This window comes from Hyla sarda, chromosome 4 (genome assembly GCF_029499605.1).
Source record: "Hyla sarda isolate aHylSar1 chromosome 4, aHylSar1.hap1, whole genome shotgun sequence".
NCBI classification, from domain to species: Eukaryota; Metazoa; Chordata; class Amphibia; order Anura; family Hylidae; genus Hyla; species Hyla sarda.
In genome coordinates, this window is record NC_079192.1 from 148,022,594 (window position 1) to 148,039,668 (window position 17,075).

The 17,075-nt window shown below is 38.9% G+C and overlaps 1 protein-coding gene across 1 annotated transcript in view; it reads left to right on the top strand.

Annotated features, from left to right (window-relative positions):
* Positions 1 to 17,075, top strand: part of UNC13C (unc-13 homolog C) — a 627,474-nt gene that overhangs the window by 444,149 nt on the left and 166,250 nt on the right. Inside the window, exons 21-24 of the mRNA XM_056572349.1 lie at positions 2,975 to 3,101; positions 5,112 to 5,208; positions 7,352 to 7,495; positions 11,973 to 12,050. Of these exons, the coding sequence (XP_056428324.1) occupies positions 2,975 to 3,101; positions 5,112 to 5,208; positions 7,352 to 7,495; positions 11,973 to 12,050 (446 nt within the window). The remainder of the gene's footprint in view (positions 1 to 2,974; positions 3,102 to 5,111; positions 5,209 to 7,351; positions 7,496 to 11,972; positions 12,051 to 17,075) is intronic.

Here is a 17,075-nt window from a genome sequence, read left to right on the forward strand (position 1 = left end):
ACATATTACTGGCCTTAGATACATGTAGTTTTTGTACAATCCAGGTCTGGATTTATTCTTAATAATATAAGATTAGGGCACTCAATTATGTGTTATATTTAGCATTTTTTTCAGCTACACTAAGAGCAAAATGTCACCGCCTTTGAAGTTAAAAATGCAGTATAAACAAAATCATTAGAAGAGCTAAACCTTTTATCTGTGTAAGGAAAAAACATTTAAGCCGATCACCCGTGGGGAGGGACCCTCAAGATTTTCAGTAAAGTAAATTCCTCCATATATGTTTATTGACTTTATTCTGCATGATAAATTTGCAGAATTATCATTTATGCTGACAGAGTGAAATATAAATAAATAACTATATGGGAAGATTGTGCAGCTCTGCAGTCTTTATTGATTCGTGCTCCACTAATAAGGATAGCTCATAGGAAGATATCTCGGGAAGTACAGATCATTATATTATTAATATATATATATATATATATATATATATATATACATACACACATATATATATTTGTATTAGCTTATAACTTTAAAAATACAGTAAGGAGCTAGGTATCATAATTCATGGAAAAGCAAATCTGGCAGTATGTTACCTGACAGTAAACAGTAAGAACATCAGTTATTATAATTTTTTTAATAAAGGATATGTCAACCTTTGTAACCTTTTTTCGGTGCTCCAATTCATCTGAAATAAACATATCTATATACATAAATGGTTACATTTTTAGACAATATAAGCTTTGACAGTCGGTTTTCAAGTGCGTCACATCATGCTGGTTGATAAATTTGGTGCATCTTAACCTCTTAAAGGGGTACTCCACTGCCTCAGCGTTTAGAACATTTTGTTCCGAGTGCTGAGTGCGGGCTGGGGCTCATGACATCGCAACCAGGCCCCCTTGCGATGCCAAGCTATGCCCCCGCAATGCAAGTCTGTGGGAGGGGACTGAAAACTGCCATGCCCCTTATCATTGACTTGCATTGAGGGGGCGTGGCTGTGATGTCACGAGTCCCGGTGCACGCAGTCAACACTAGGAACAAAATGTTCTGAACGCTGAGGCAGTGGAGTACCCCTTAAATGACAATGGACGGAAATGTAGATCCTGTTGCCATAGAAATTAATGCAACAGCTTATACACTTAAAAACTGAGCTGCATTCAGGAGCTGTGCACGCTTCATAGACTGCTAACAGCAGCTGTGACCTCACAGTCAATGGTGGACATTGCTGATCATGCTGATGTCCATCATCAATCCCTTAAGTGCTTGATCAACAGGGATTATGTTACTTAAGAGCCTGACTGACAGCTCCTCTGCCTGATTGACACCGTACAACATATATGCAGGAGTCCAATTAGTGTTCATGCCAGCCAGTGCCCCCCCCCCCCCCCAAAAAAAAAATAAAATAAAATAAATACCTTTGTACTGGCTCTGGTACCATCTTCTAATAGAGTCTGCCTAAGGCAGAGCACCAATCACACTGAGCAATGTTGTGTATATATATAGCATTGTTTAGTATTAGCAATCTATTGCAATCTACTGCTTGCTTACAATAATCCTCTATGGGGACTTAAAAAGTGTGAATAAAATAATTTTAAAAGTTTTTCAAAATTTCAAACATAAATAAATAAAGCATACCTGCCCTAATACTGACCATACTGACCATGTACATAATTTTTTATGTGTCTAGCACCTTTATTTATTTATTTTATTACACTTTTAATTTAGCTCACTAGTCTGAATTCCTCTTATGCTGTTCACTCACATCTCCCCTAGCATTAGCAAAACTACAACTCCCAGCTTGTCCTCACTGACAGTAGCGGGACACAAGCTGACAGTGGGAGGATTTTTCCTCCAGCTGTGAGCCCTGCGCTCACAGCTGTCAATCAAGGAAGTGTGTCCATGACATAGGTGATGATGCATGAACACAGCAGGACTAGTATGTGTCCAAGCAGGCAGGGCGGGGCGGGGGGGGGGGGGGGGCAGTTGTTTGACTGGCTTTTTTTTAGTATGAAATACTGAAAATTTTCTAATGAAAGCAATTGCAAAACCTATTGGTTTTGTATTCTTTAAAACATTAAAATTTTTGTATCTGACATTGCCCATTTAAGGTCAAAATGGGCTCTGCCCTTAAGGGGTTTCGTATCTCTCTAGTTTAAGTTTAGATCAACTATTTGTCGGCTTACACCGCGTCAGAATTTGGTACATTTTCTGGTGCATCTAAAACTATGCCTTCTTTCCCTGAGCCACACCCTCTTTTCCAATACCAATTCCAATAATTTTCAGATTTGGTGAAGAAATTTCTAGAAAGCTTCATTCATTATTTAGTAAACTGGAAAATAAAAGTAGTAAAAAAAAGGCTCAAAATGTGACAATTTGGACAAATGAAGAATTGGAAGTCAGAATGTATTGCTAGGGTTGTGCTATGTACAGGCAACACATCCATATAGGCATGAATGTGTGAAGGAAACATAACAGGTGCTGCTAAAGGTAATCCATATGGATACATAAGAGAATAGATGGAGATATCATGTACAATGATGTAAAAACGTTCTATGGAGATTTATCACTATACCAATAAACACTTCATAAAAATACAATACCATGCATGGCAAAGTCATTACCCAAGTAAAGCATTTTCCACTGGGGCCCAGGTCAATGCGGCTGACTGCTTATGGCTTACTGCTCATGGCTTACAGCTAAATTTGTAAACAATCCTCAGAATGAGCCTTGTATTGAAGAGGATTCATCTTATCAGCTCGGATTTGACAAATAAATATTTTATTCCACATTTAATCGAGTTACTATGACAGTGTTTGTAGTCTGTGCTGATGATGGCTTTTTGGAGGCAGTTCATGCTCTAACATATCACACAATTATCTTGTATACATTTCCACTATAATCCCAACAAGGAAATTGCTACAATGTATTGTTACTCTGGACGTACAATAAAAGAGTTTAAATCTTTCTATTACAGAACATGAAAAGCACCGTCTATGCAAGAGTACAGATTATATGAATTTGCACTTCAAAGTTAAATGGTTTTATAATGAATATGTTCGGGAACTTCCTGCATTCAAGGATACTGTCCCGGAATATTCTCTGTAAGTCTTATTTCTGCCTTTCTAAATTAAATTAATGCTAAAAATAGATAAAATGATAATGACAGTTATATATTTCAGCTTGTATCTGGAATGTATGCAATATGATCACATGATCATTTATCACATGACCTAGATGAACATTGTTTTAATGCTTCAGCTATACATTAAAAGGAATTTGAAAATCGGTTGCTGATGAATCTCTGCCGGGCCTGTGCCCTATCCCATTAATTTCAATGAGCCAGGCGGAGTCAGCTAGTGACTCCAGTCAGCACAATTTTTGACCTTATTTGGTTCTTTGCCGGCCTGAAAACCTTGGTCTGCTCTTTTCAGTTGAGAGAAAAAATAATAATAATAATACTGCCCAAAATGACCTAGCTGACTTCATTCAGCTAGTTGAAATGAATGGAGTGCAGCATGGGTCCAGCAGGGATATAGCAGCAACCGGTTTTCCAATTCTCCCTCCGGACCTGGCTGCCGTATGCCCCAAACATGAGGTGAATGGCTTGTGTGAAAGATAAGAGCAACAAACAGCTTCCAAATGCACAAGAGTACATTTATACACTTGTTATTTATACCAATTGTTGTTGTTGTTTTTTTCTTCCACAAAATTTAGGCTATGATTAAGGTCAATGAATGAAACGTGACACTGGACAGTGTGTATTCTGCTATATAGTTTATATGATTCCGACAGCTGTTTACCACTGAGCACCCACAATTTAGCCAGGGTGCCAAGCATATTTTTCATTACTTTAATCTACCAACAAAATTGGTCTCACAATTGTTTCAATTAATTATGATTAATATCATGCTTTCCCAGTAGGTTGGAGGTATACAGTGGCAACCAGTCAAAAGGCTATGCTACCATACACCACAGCATAATAGAGATAAACCTGCTAAGTCTATTGGGCCAAATGCAGGCAAAGCTAAAGACAATGGGGAGAGTTATTAGGCTGGATTCACATATGTCCGTCATCTGTCATAGTTTCCCTCCATCATGCACCAGAGGGAAACTGATGCTAGAACTGATACCGTTCATTTGAATGGGACAGCTCACAATCATCCAGCATCTTAATTTTGATGCGGCATGGTTGAACATGCCAGACGGCACCAGACAGGGGAATGCAGCTTTCTGTGTTCACCCATCCGGCGTCCAGAAGCAGTGGACGCCGGATGCCATACAACTGATGACAACTGATGCAGTTTGCCATCAGTTATGGCATCAATTGCGTCGAGATCCAGGCTGAGTTCACCTATGCTGGATGCTGGACATATGTTAAACCAGCCTTACTGAGTTGTTTTGTATGTATTTGTATGTCACTTCTGTTGCAGATTTTTGTCGGACATGCGCATCATTTTCCAAATGTGTGATAAATAATGAGCAAGTCCACTAAAACTAACAAAATGGCTTTACAACACCTTTTCTCACTTTGTAAAGCAAGTGTTTAGAGCAGCACTGAAGGTTATCTATGTTTCTAGGTTTTTTCCAACCATTGTGGTGTAATTTTGCATATTTTTTTTAAAATCACAAATGATAAATTAATGACCAGTGCATGCAAAGTGGCCTACATTGACAAGTTTTAGGAAATCATTTATATTGTATGCAACAAAAAAAAAGAAAAACAATGTGCAAAAAAAATAAATACACAAAAAATCACCAAAAAACATACAATTTAGACCACAAACAAGTAATATATATATATATATATATATATATATATATATATATATATATATATATATATATAAAACTCCCCCTATGTTTGGTGAATTTCCCCCCTGTATGCTATTCATTTTCTTAATTTGATCGTAAAGTATCTTTAAAAAGTGTGATCTCTAATGACATTTGAATCTTTCCCTTTCCAGCCAAATATGTATAACTGTAAAAAGTCACATAGAAATCTTCCAGCATTTTTACAGTATGAATGGAATACACAAATAGGATGGCTTGGGGTCAAAAATGTATAATTGTGCATTGCTATTCCTCTTACACTAAGTGTTCTCAATCGTCAGGTGGTTCGAGCCTTTTGTTATTCAGTGGTTGGATGAAAACGAGGATGTGTCAATTGAATTTCTTCACGGAGCATTGGGAAGAGATAAAAAAGATGGAGTAAGTGTTTTCAACTAAATCTCATGGTACAAATAAAACACACAATAAGGGTACAACAGCAAAAATCTAAATTCTTTTAAAGCCCTAAAGGGCATTTCCACCCAACTAATTTATTTTCCGTTGTTGTTATTTATCTATTATTTGATTTTAATAGATTTAATTGGAAAAGGACCTGTCAGCAGAAAAACATGGGTATAAATAAGCTCATGGCTAGATAGGACTAGTCATGATAATTCCAGGCATAACTTTTTTCTTGTCTCCATAGTACTTTCCAGTGTCAAGATATAAGACCATGTCCTCTATACTACTATCCCATGACCCAAAACATGGGTTCTAGATTTACCCGGGCTTTTGAGCCTCAATTGCATTTGCATATTAACAAGAAGATATATATATATATATATATATATATATATATATATATATATATATATATGCTGGAATTGTGATTCCAGGCATATAAAGGTATGCCTGGAATCTCAATGAAAATCCCTATTTAGCCATATGTTTATTTATGCCCCTATTTACGGGCTGCTGACTGGTCCTCTTGAACTTCTTAATTGCCTCCGGTATGCTGATATGCCTGTTTACGGCATTCATTAAGGGTCCTTATTCTAGCCCGCTGTGGGAATCTGTGTGCTCCCTTTTGGAGACATGATTACCAGTTCTGTTGGGTTTTCATTACAGCTGGGGGCCTTTATGTGTGTACAAAGAGCATATTACACAAGTGATCTGCCTATCACTGTCAAAGTCCCTGTGTGGAACTAGCAAAAAAAGTAAAAAAAAAAAATAAAAAATACTTAAAAAAAATAATAATAGTCATTTACATATCCATAATAACAAAAAAAATATCTTACTTTAATTTTACTTTATAATTTATCCTGTATGTTAAACATTGTAAAAAATAAATAAATAATAAATATATTAACCCAAAACGCCCACTAGGCTAGGCTTCCATTTTTTTTTAATACTGCCACTGCACTTTTTGAGCCAAAGCCAGAAGTGGATTCACTAGAAAGGCAAAGCATAAATTCTTCCTTCATTTTTTCCATTTCTTTTCAATATACTTCTGGCTTTGGCTCAAAAACTGCATTGGCAGTTTTCCAAAAAATGCCAGAAAAAAATGTGTGAAACCCTAGCTTTAAAAAGGTAAACATGTCTAGCAAAATAAATAAGCCCTCATATGGCGGTGTCATCGGAAGAAAATAATTGATGGCACTTGGAAGGTGAAAAAAGAAAAACATACCTTAAAAGGCTAGACCTCTGGAAAACATTTCATTTTAAATCACCTGGTGCCAGAAGTCAAACAGATTTGTAAATTACCTCTATTTAAAAATTTTAATCCTTCCTGAACTAATCAGCTGCTGGATGCTCCAAAGGAAGTTCTTTTTTTTTGTTTGTTTTTTCCTTTCTGTCTGACCACAGTGCTCTCTGCTGACACCTTTGTCCATTTTAGGAATTGTCCGGAGCAGGATAGGTTTTCTATGGGGATTTGCTCCTGGTCTGGACAGTTCCTAAAATGGACAGAGGTGTTAGCAGAGAGCACTGTAGTCAGAAAGAAAGGACATTTAAAAAGAAATGAACTTCCTCTGGAACATATAGCAAATGATAAGTACTAGAAGGATTAAGATTTTTAAATATAAGTAATTTACAAATCTGTTTAACTTTCTGGCACTAGTTGATTAAAAAAATTTTTCCCAGCGGAGTACCCCTTTAAGCATTAAGGCTCAGCAGGCATGCCAGGGAAGAGGTTAAGGTTGTATTCAAAATAGTACATAGAGAAGACGTGGCAACTCAATCCGTATATATTCAACAACTTAGTCTTTATTCCACAAATGAATAATAAAAAATACCTTACAAAAAATAGCAGAATACAAAGCCAAGAACTAATCATTATTCAAGGACATGTATTAAGAAAAGACTGAAAGTGTCTTTTCTTTTCCAATCCATTACGGAACTACACGCAATAATGGCAATAAAAACCCTGAACGTGTGAACGCACCCTAAATAAATTTTTTCTAATCAAATAAATCTCAACCCGCGAGCATTTTACGTGTACATGGTTATTTTTGGTTATCTTTTGCACATGGCTGATCTACTAAATTGTAAATATTTTCTCCGCTCTCTCCCTGGTTCTTCTCAGTTCCAGGCCACATCAGAACATGCCTTGTTTTCTTGCTCGGTTGTTGACGTCTTTACACAATTAAATCAAAGCTTTGAGATTATCAAGAAACTGGAGTGCCCTAATCCGGAAGCGCTATCTCATCTAATGAGAAGATTTGCTAAGGTAAATTTCAGCGAGTTGTTTATCTCTCTATGTGTACTGCTTATAATGAGTGTTTGGAATAATGGCTAAAGATTTTCCTCACCAATGAGTTTTATATTTCAAACTAAAAAAAAAGGGACCTTGTTGTCCATAGCTATTGGAGTTCATGTTTTACTGATTCCCATGGGTAACAAGACCTCTTTTTCTCTAAAAAAAATTGTGTTTAGCTCAGTGGTTTCAAACTGTGGCCCTTCAGATGTTGCAAAACGTCAACTCCCAGCATGCCAGGACAGCCGATGGCCAAAGTTTGAGACCACTGGTTCAGATACATGATACCTTCTATGTAATGCAGTAAAATTCCTAGTACCAGTCACTATTTAATGGTACAGCATATCTAATTTACCAATGTTAACCATTTGCTAGCAGTACACCCGCTAGTCATGCTATGTCTACACACAGAGCTGTTTTGTTCACTTTATCCTAGTGTAGTGTTGCTTCATTAGTAAGTTGATTTTGCTGCCTATTGATCCCGCTCATTGACACGCCCCACCTTACTATGGGGGTGACACACTGTAACAAACCTCCTCATGCAATCATCTTACTACTTGGGTGACACACTGTGACACACCCACTCCTCAAGTAACCTCCTTACTACTTGGGTGACACACTGTAACACACCCACTCCTCAAGTAATCTCCTTACTACAGGGGTGACAGACTGTTTCAAACCTCCTCATGCAATCATCTTACTACTGGGGTGACACACTGTAACACACCCACTCCTCAAGTAATCTCCTTACTACTAGGGTGACACACTGTAATAAACCTCCTTCTCATGTAATCACCTACTACTGGGGTGACACACTGTAACAATCTCCACCTCACGCGGCGGTGGTTCTGGATGGACGAGTGCTTTGGATGAGCGGAGGATGCTTAAGATGCTGGCTAGTTACTAACTTTTTTGCAGTGAGCAGAGTGGTGCCCCCATTAAGAGGGTGCTCTATGCAGCTTCCTGTTTTGCCTCTAGGCAGAACCGGCCCTGACTTTACCTACAATGCTAATAGTCCTTCTCACAATAATTATTATTGATAGCTCCTAGGCCCTTTAAAAAAATTCACAGTTTTCATTATCAAAACTATTTCTAAAAAAAAAGACCCTGTTAAACAAAATTCTCCAAATGAAATGAATAAAATTGAACAAAGAAGAATACTTAAGAAGGCATATCTTGCTGGCCTCTGTTAGCCCTTAGGCCTTTCCATATATTTCTTCACATGTGTTGCTTCAGTAGATCTGCTCAGCAGGAATGGCTCCCTGGAAGTTGTTTCTCTTCTCTTATGTTGCCAACTGTGCTATATGAACTGCACCATATCACACTATTCCCATTCTTACTACCTACTCCTTTGAAAATGTAAGATATGGTAAGTATGGCTTTCCAGATAATAGAAGAAATTCCTGGAAAATATACTATTAACTAAACCGCTATTTTGATCTTGACTACCTCTAGTGTATATCAGTTCTTTATGACATCTGTATACATATATATATATATATATATATATATATATATATATATATATATATATATTGTTTCTATTAAGCTTTATCCTTAAAGACAAAGGTCATCTTCAAATGCTATTTTCTTCTCATAGATCTTCTCATAGATCATAGGTTTTTTCCAGCGGCCTGAATGTTTTTATACATCGTGAATTTAGAGTGAAATTGCAGGAACTAGCCACTATCTCTCATTTCCTCATTGATCTTTTAAGCGTATTTGTAACAAAATAAAATGTTAAGGCAGCGCAGCACAAATTATTTTTTTTAATATACCCTCCCCCCCACCAACAGTTTTAAGGATAAGCGCTAAAAAAAAACACACTGGTAAAGATCTTACCAGCTGTGTTATTTTTCCCCCAAATGGAGCCCTGTTGGTCTAGCTGCGAGATCATGTGACCACACATTGGACTTACTTAATCTCACAGTATCTGCAATGTGGACCAGAAGTCACTTTAACTGTTCATTTCTATGGTACTGTCATCACCAGGTTCAGTGATCATTCTCACCATAATTATTATTGACAGCTCCTGTCACATTTTTCATTATCAAAAAATTTCTGAAAAAGACTCTGTTAAACAAAATTCCCCAAATGAAATGAATACAATTCAACAAAGAATACTTTCTCCCGCACTATCCGCAGGTACCTGGCACTGACGTCAGCGCAGCTTATGAATATTCATCCCCCTCCCTCCAGTTATGCCTGTCTTCGCCGCTCCTAACTGGAGGGTTGGGGATGAATATTCATAAGCGGCGCTGACGTCAGTGCTAGTTAACCTGCAGAAGCCCCGCCCATGCCAGTTACAGCAAGATATACACATAGAATAAAACTACAATTGCGGGCGAAAGGCCAGGCGGATCCGGGTAAGGTAGGGCTCCTTTAAATCAGCGTCTCCCACACTATCCACCAGTACCTGTGGATAGTGCGGGAGAAAGTATCTGACAGTTTTCCTTTAAATCCTTTTTTTTGGATGAGATGAATCAGTTGGCCATGGAGTCTGAAGTAGTCTATATAATCAAGAGTTGTCACCTTTCCAAGATCTCAAACATAGTTTCCTTCTAGCTGAATTGCAAACGCTGCTCTGGTTGAAAGTTATCGAAACAGGACTGTCAGAGTGACTTAGTGTTACGATTCGGCAGGCTGGTTGTGGATACTCTGTGTCAGCGAGGGATTGGCGTGGGCCGTGTCGGTGGACCGGTTCTAAGATGCTACTGGTATTCACCAGAGCCTGCCGCAAAGCGGGATGGTCTTGCTACGGCGGTAGCAACCAGGTCGTATCCACCGGCAACGGCTCAACCTTGCTGACTGCTGAGAAGGCGTGGGACAGAAGGACTAGGCAGAGGCAAGGTCAGACATAGCAGAAGGTCGGGGCAGGCGGCAAGGTTCGTAGTCAAAATGGAATAGCAGAAGGTCTGGAACACAGGCTTTGGACAACACTAAACGCTTTCACTGGCACAAGGCAACAAGATCCGGCAAGGAAGTGCAGGGGAAGTGAGGTAATATAGCCAGGGAGCAGGTGGAAGCTAATTAGGCTAATTGGGCCAGGCACCAATCACTGGTGCACTGGCCCTTTAAATCTTAGAGAGCTGGCGCGCGCGCGCCCTAAGGAGCGGGGCCGCGCGCGCCAGGACGTTACAGCCGGGGACCGGGACAGGTGAGTGACTTGGGATGCGATTCGCGAGCGGGCGCGTCCCGCTATGCGAATCGCATCCCCGCCGGCAATGTCAGTGTAGCGCTCCCGGTCAGCGGGTCTGACCAGGGCGCTGCAGAGAGAGGGACGCCACGAGCGCTCCGGGGAGGAGCAGGGACCCGGAGCGCTCGGCGTAACACTTAGGGTATGAAGTAGACAAAGATGTTTCATATTCAAGACATTCTCGATGATAGATCTTAGAAGTAGCTTTCTCAAAAACAAAAAGACAGAGCAGTAGAGGTAAAATTTTCTTCCGACATTCACCCCCAAAAGACCCCCAAAAATCCCCATGATGCTAAGCTAACGGCCGGAAAGGTCTCCATCATTGCATCCGGCTCCTTCCCCTAAGGGCCTTTGACCTGGTATGCAGGAGGGAGCCAAAAAATTTGCAGCAAGGCTACAGGTGTGGTTGGGTGAGATCCTCAAGCTCTCTGGACCCTGAGTCTACCAGGATGCCATCAACCCTTCTCCATAGCTTTTTAGATATCATCGGGCTTTACTGGAAGTAATGGGAAGCTACCAGACAGAACTCCAGATCATTTAGTTTCTAGTGAAAGGATCTCCCGTGTCCACAGGAAACTCATCTTTCCAGCTCCCCAAGAGCCCAAGCACAGCCAGAGCAGCTCAGAATTCCCACCTCCCTCCCTGAACCTGTTAGAGGAGACCAACGACAGGGATGCATCACGGAGGATCTCTAACCAGACTCCAGGTGACTCTAGGAGGAGTTTTTAACCTTGAGGGAGGCTCAAATGTGACCTGCAGATTGGTTGGAGAGGTAGTCCTTATCTTCAAGGGACAGCTTCCCCCCTAGGAAACCAAAACTAAGTTGTGGAGAGGCATGTTACTTTTTTATCTTCTCAGTTTTTTTGTCCTGTGGTGGAAGGCGCTCTCTAGGGGATGCTGTCATAGTGGGGACAAAACGTAATTAAGTCCACAACCCCAGTGTTTTATGGTTGACACCCCAGAGTTCTCCGATGTAGTTTATCCTCAATGAGAACATTTATTGATAAAATTCATTTAATTCATATTGCACTGAGAAGTCTTTTCCTGTCTTGTCTGATTCCAGTCATCTGTACTTTGTTAATGCTATTTTTATCAACTTCAATTTTTGGTATTTTTTTCTTCATTTCTAACACAGTTTGAATGTATGCCAAAGTAGGCTGGAAGCTTTGTGAGTTTAGTGAGTAGTTAGCAAATAACAGAGCACAATGCACATGCTGTTATTCTATTGCAATTATATATCCGCTTTCATTTTAGACCATCAACAAAGTGCTTCTTCAGTATGCTGCAATTATATCCAATGAATTCAGCTCGTACTGCGGCAAAGAAAATGTGGTAAGTGCAAAGCGCTGAATTTTGTTGTTTTTATTTTCTAAAGCTAAAATGCCATATAATCATGGTTTAGATGCAAATGTGAAACCCCCTAGTGACCGCGTACTGACTTCACATTTTGTCATGCTTTGGGCAACATTGCCATTTTTCAGATAAGTGAAAGAGAAGTGTTATTTCATGTCACGCTGGGTGCATTTACACTTGCAGATCTAGTTATTAAATGTAAGAACATTATATAGGGCAACGCTTTAGAAGCTGTAGAAAAATTGGTTTTCATCCAAATTACCTGTATATTCCAAATTGCAGAGGGAATCCATGACTATGTGTGTAAAGGTCACAGAACTCAAAGATGATACTGAAATTCTTATATAGTTGGCAGCCCATGTATCTGCAGTGTAACAATAAATGACTAGGCCAGCCCCTGTGCATCCATCATTCAAATATATGTACTATACCCATGTTTTAATGTCAGTAAAGGTCTATGATAATGTAAGTGCAGGAGGACATATATATATATATATATATATATATATAGAACAAAGCAAAAGGTGCAGCACTCCAATTTCGGTAGAAAAAGATTTGTGTATTTATTCACCACATCTCAAAAATACAGCAACGTTTCAGCTCAACAATAGAGCCTTTCTCAAGCTTAGTGACAACTGCTAGGTAGGGGTTTTTTATACCCAATCAAGTGTGTACAATCAACAAATAATTAAAACAATCCAAAGTGTATAATCCATAATCAATACAGTGCAGTGCATTAATAAAGTGCTCATTCATAATATCACAAAGAGTACTATTACAGTACATAAAGTGCTGAATGATTAAAAGCGTATACATAGAAGAAAATGCTTGAAACTCTAGACTCGTAGTTAATAACATAATTAGTAATATGCGAAACATCTGTAGTAAACATGATTGTATATTATAGTCGCATGGAAGAACTCACCCGCTCTGTATGTCTAATGGCGCTGACGGCTTGTGGTATTCGGCTGTGCGCATGCGCCAACCTCCTGACGCGGCCGGCTCGTACTAACTCGCCGGACGCATGCGTCAGAAATCAAAACAAACGAGTCATGTGCCGAAGCACATGACTTGTATGTCAGCTGACCCGTTGCCCCGGATACCTCCGACGCAACAAGCTGTCGCAGATGTCCGAAACGGGAGATTTATAATGGATACTAGGATAACATGTGGTGGATGTGACATTACTGGTATGAGGCATCACTAGTGCGTAATATTAACAAGTTAATACTTGAATATAACTAATACTAAATGGTGCATGGTATAACACCTGTGCAAAAATCCTCAAGATTAAATACATAAAAGTTCTGTGAACATACATTATAGTGTTATTCTGTGTAATTATATAAGGATTCAATTGAATCTAAAGTGTATATCATCCATACAAAGGGTCATAAAGGAAGAGGACACCAAGGGATGGTCAGGAATTCTCTGGGTCAAAACAAAATAAAAAAGTAATAAATGAAGAAAATATAATAAATGTATGAAAAGAAAAAATAAACAAATGAATATAAATAGAAATAAACACCATCATCAAAAAAAATTTTTTTAAGAAAAATTAAACAAAATTGAATAAAGAAACAAATAATTAAATAAAGTACATATTGTGGTCACATGATCACCAACTGAAGGCAAAGGGACTGGTGTGTGTGTCACTTAACTCCCTGGTTTGTAGGGTACTGGTTGAGCCACCTAATAAGAAGCCCCACCAACACCACCAGAAGTCTCTCCGGTACAGAGGGAACAAAAGTCCCCTACCTCCAGAGAAACTCCACCTACAGCCAAAACGGGAGTGTGCCCGCTATTCCAGCAGCACCTGCTAGGACACATATAACACACCATCCCTCATGCATGCCAACCTGTTCTAGGGTAGACCACCGAGATATAATAAATAGAAAAATAATAAAAAATATAAAAAAGAAATATAAAAAAATAAAAAAATAAAAAAATAAAAAAGTGTTAAAAAAATACAAAATAAATGTAACCAAACAGATATGTTTAAACCAAACAAATGTGTTTGACCCAGACGCCTGCACCAACCACAGGTCTGACCTATAGCTATGACCACCCGTGGATGTCTACTTTTGAAGAAGAGATAATTAATCCACTTTAAGGCCTAAATATAGTGCCGCAACCACCATTGTTAGTGTACTATTTTTATTAAGATAAATGAAACAGAATAAGTAAATACAAATATTCAGAGCGTGTGATGTTCTTCCTGCGTCTTGTTCAAGTATTGTAACAATCTGAAAGCATAGACAAATAGATAAGTATTAATAAAGGCACAGCAATAGTCACATAAAATGCCTAGAATAGAGGTAAATATGATCATGGGCTTTCGAGACACGCAAAAAATTCCTAGATAATGTTAAACTCAGCATTCATACCATGTGGACGTAAAGAATTTAACCTGTGTATCCACCAGAGTTCCTTCTTTCTAAGTAAAGCCAGTCTGTCACCACCCCGACTGGGGATGGGGACATGATCAATGGCCATAAAGCGAAGATCTTTCTCATCATGTTGCATCTCACTAAAGTGTTTAGATACCGGTAGGTCCATTTTCTTACGTCTAATGCAGTACCTATGATTGTTAATCCTCGTTTTGAGGCTCCAAGTGGTTTGTCCGACATACAAAAGTTGACATGGACACATTAGTACATAAATGACCCATGTGGAGTCACACGTCAAAAAGTGTCTAAGTGTATAAATATAATTTGTTTGGGGATGTTTGAAATTAGAGCCCTTCATCATTTGTGTACAATTTATGCATGAAAGACAGGGGTATGAACCCAACCTCCTACTAGTGAGGAATGTTTGTCCCCCCGCCTTCTTTTTCAATACTGTTGTGTTTACCAATTTGTCCTTAAGGCTAGTTGACCTCCTATAAGACATCAATGGGTTAGATTTGAATTCTTGAATGTTAGCAAAACTATTTTGTAAAATATACCAGTGTCTATTGATTATCCGTGAAATAGCTCCACTGCGTACATTGTAGTTAGATGTAAATGGAATCCTTTTTTCTATAATTCTCGGTTTGGGTCTGAGTGTAGTCTCCCTATCAAGGGTCTCAACCCTCTCTCTATGTTTGGAAATGACTGATGTAGGGTACCCTCGCTCTCGGAAGTTGTTAGTCATATAATCCAAAGTGGTTCGCAGTACCGTATCATCATCAACAATCCTCCTTGCCCTCAGCATCTGGCTGTATGGTAGGGATTCTATCATACGTCTAGGATGACAGCTGCGAAAATGTAAAAGTGTATTTTTGTCAGTTGGTTTAGTGTATAAACATATCCCCAATTTGTTGCCATCTCTATGAACCATTACATCAAGAAAGCTAATGCTTTCCCTAGAATGGGTCATAGTAAATTTGATGTTGGTGTCAATATTGTTTAAGAATTGGAAAAAATCGAAAAGTTCGGACTCCGAGCCAGACCACAGGAGGAAGATGTTGTCAATAAAACGCCACCACCCCAGACAATGCCTGAAGTGGTGGCATGAGTAGACGACATCCTCCTCCATGTCCGCAACGTATAGGTTCGCGTACATGGGCGCCACGTTGGTGCCCATGGCGGTACCTACACGTTGCAGAAAGAACTGGCCATCAAAAAGAAAATAGTTATTAGTAAGGATGAGGAATAGCAGCTGCAACACAAAGTCCTGAGCTGTCAGGGAAAGTGCTGACTTCGCCAAGACCCTCTGTATTGCCGCCATACCCTTTTCGTGACTAATAGAAGTGTATAAACTTGTGATGTCAAAGGACACCAGAAACACATCCTCTGGAATCCTGACATCACGAATTTTCAACAAGAAATCGCTAGTGTCCCTGATGTAGGATCTAGACTCAAAGACAAAAGGCCTCAAAATTCTATCCAGGAAAATAGAAGCATTACTCAAGATGCCATTTCGCCCAGATACTATGGGCCTACCAGGTGGGCACTCCAGCGATTTATGGATCTTGGGCAATACATATATGGTAGGTGTTACTGGATGTTGTATTATCAAAAAATCTCTTAAACTGTCGTCAATCAATTGATTTGTATGTGCTTCCTCTACTACTCTTAACAACTTGCTCCTAATCAAATGTTTGGGATCACTGTCTAATCTCTGGTATGTTGTAGTGTCATTAAGTTGTCTGTATAGTTCCTTGTTGTATTCAGCTGTGTCCATCACCACGACCCCACCACCCTTATCCGCGTCAGGAGGTTGGCGCATGCGCACAGCCGAATACCACAAGCCGTCAGCGCCATTAGACATACAGAGCGGGTGAGTTCTTCCATGCGACTATAATATACAATCATGTTTACTACAGATGTTTCGCATATTACTAATTATGTTATTAACTACGAGTCTAGAGTTTCAAGCATTTTCTTCTATGTATACGCTTTTAATCATTCAGCACTTTATGTACTGTAATAGTACTCTTTGTGATATTATGAATGAGCACTTTATTAATGCACTGCACTGTATTGATTATGGATTATACACTTTGGATTGTTTTAATTATTTGTTGATTGTACACACTTGATTGGGTATAAAAACCCCCTACCTAGCAGTTGTCACTAAGCTTGAGAAAGGCTCTATTGTTGAGCTGAAACGTTGCTGTATTTTTGAGATGTGGTGAATAAATACACAAATCTTTTTCTACCGAAATTGGAGTGCTGCACCTTTTGCTTTGTTCTAGTATCTGTTGGCCTTGATCGGGCCTGGTTTGCTTGGCACCCACCATATTTTTTTGAGTCGTGCTGCAATATTTTTTGTTTTTATATATATATATATATATATATATATATATATATATATATATATATATATATATACAGTATAGCTGCTGGATTGTGTATGTTGATGTCCTGCAGTGGCTGGGGAACATTATATTACACCCTGCTGCATCTAAAGATGTTCACAATAAGTTAATGTATATAATGTACAGTACATACTGTATATCGGAGCAAAATATCAATGGAGAAAAACAGACATGGTCTACATCTTGCACAAAGATCATGT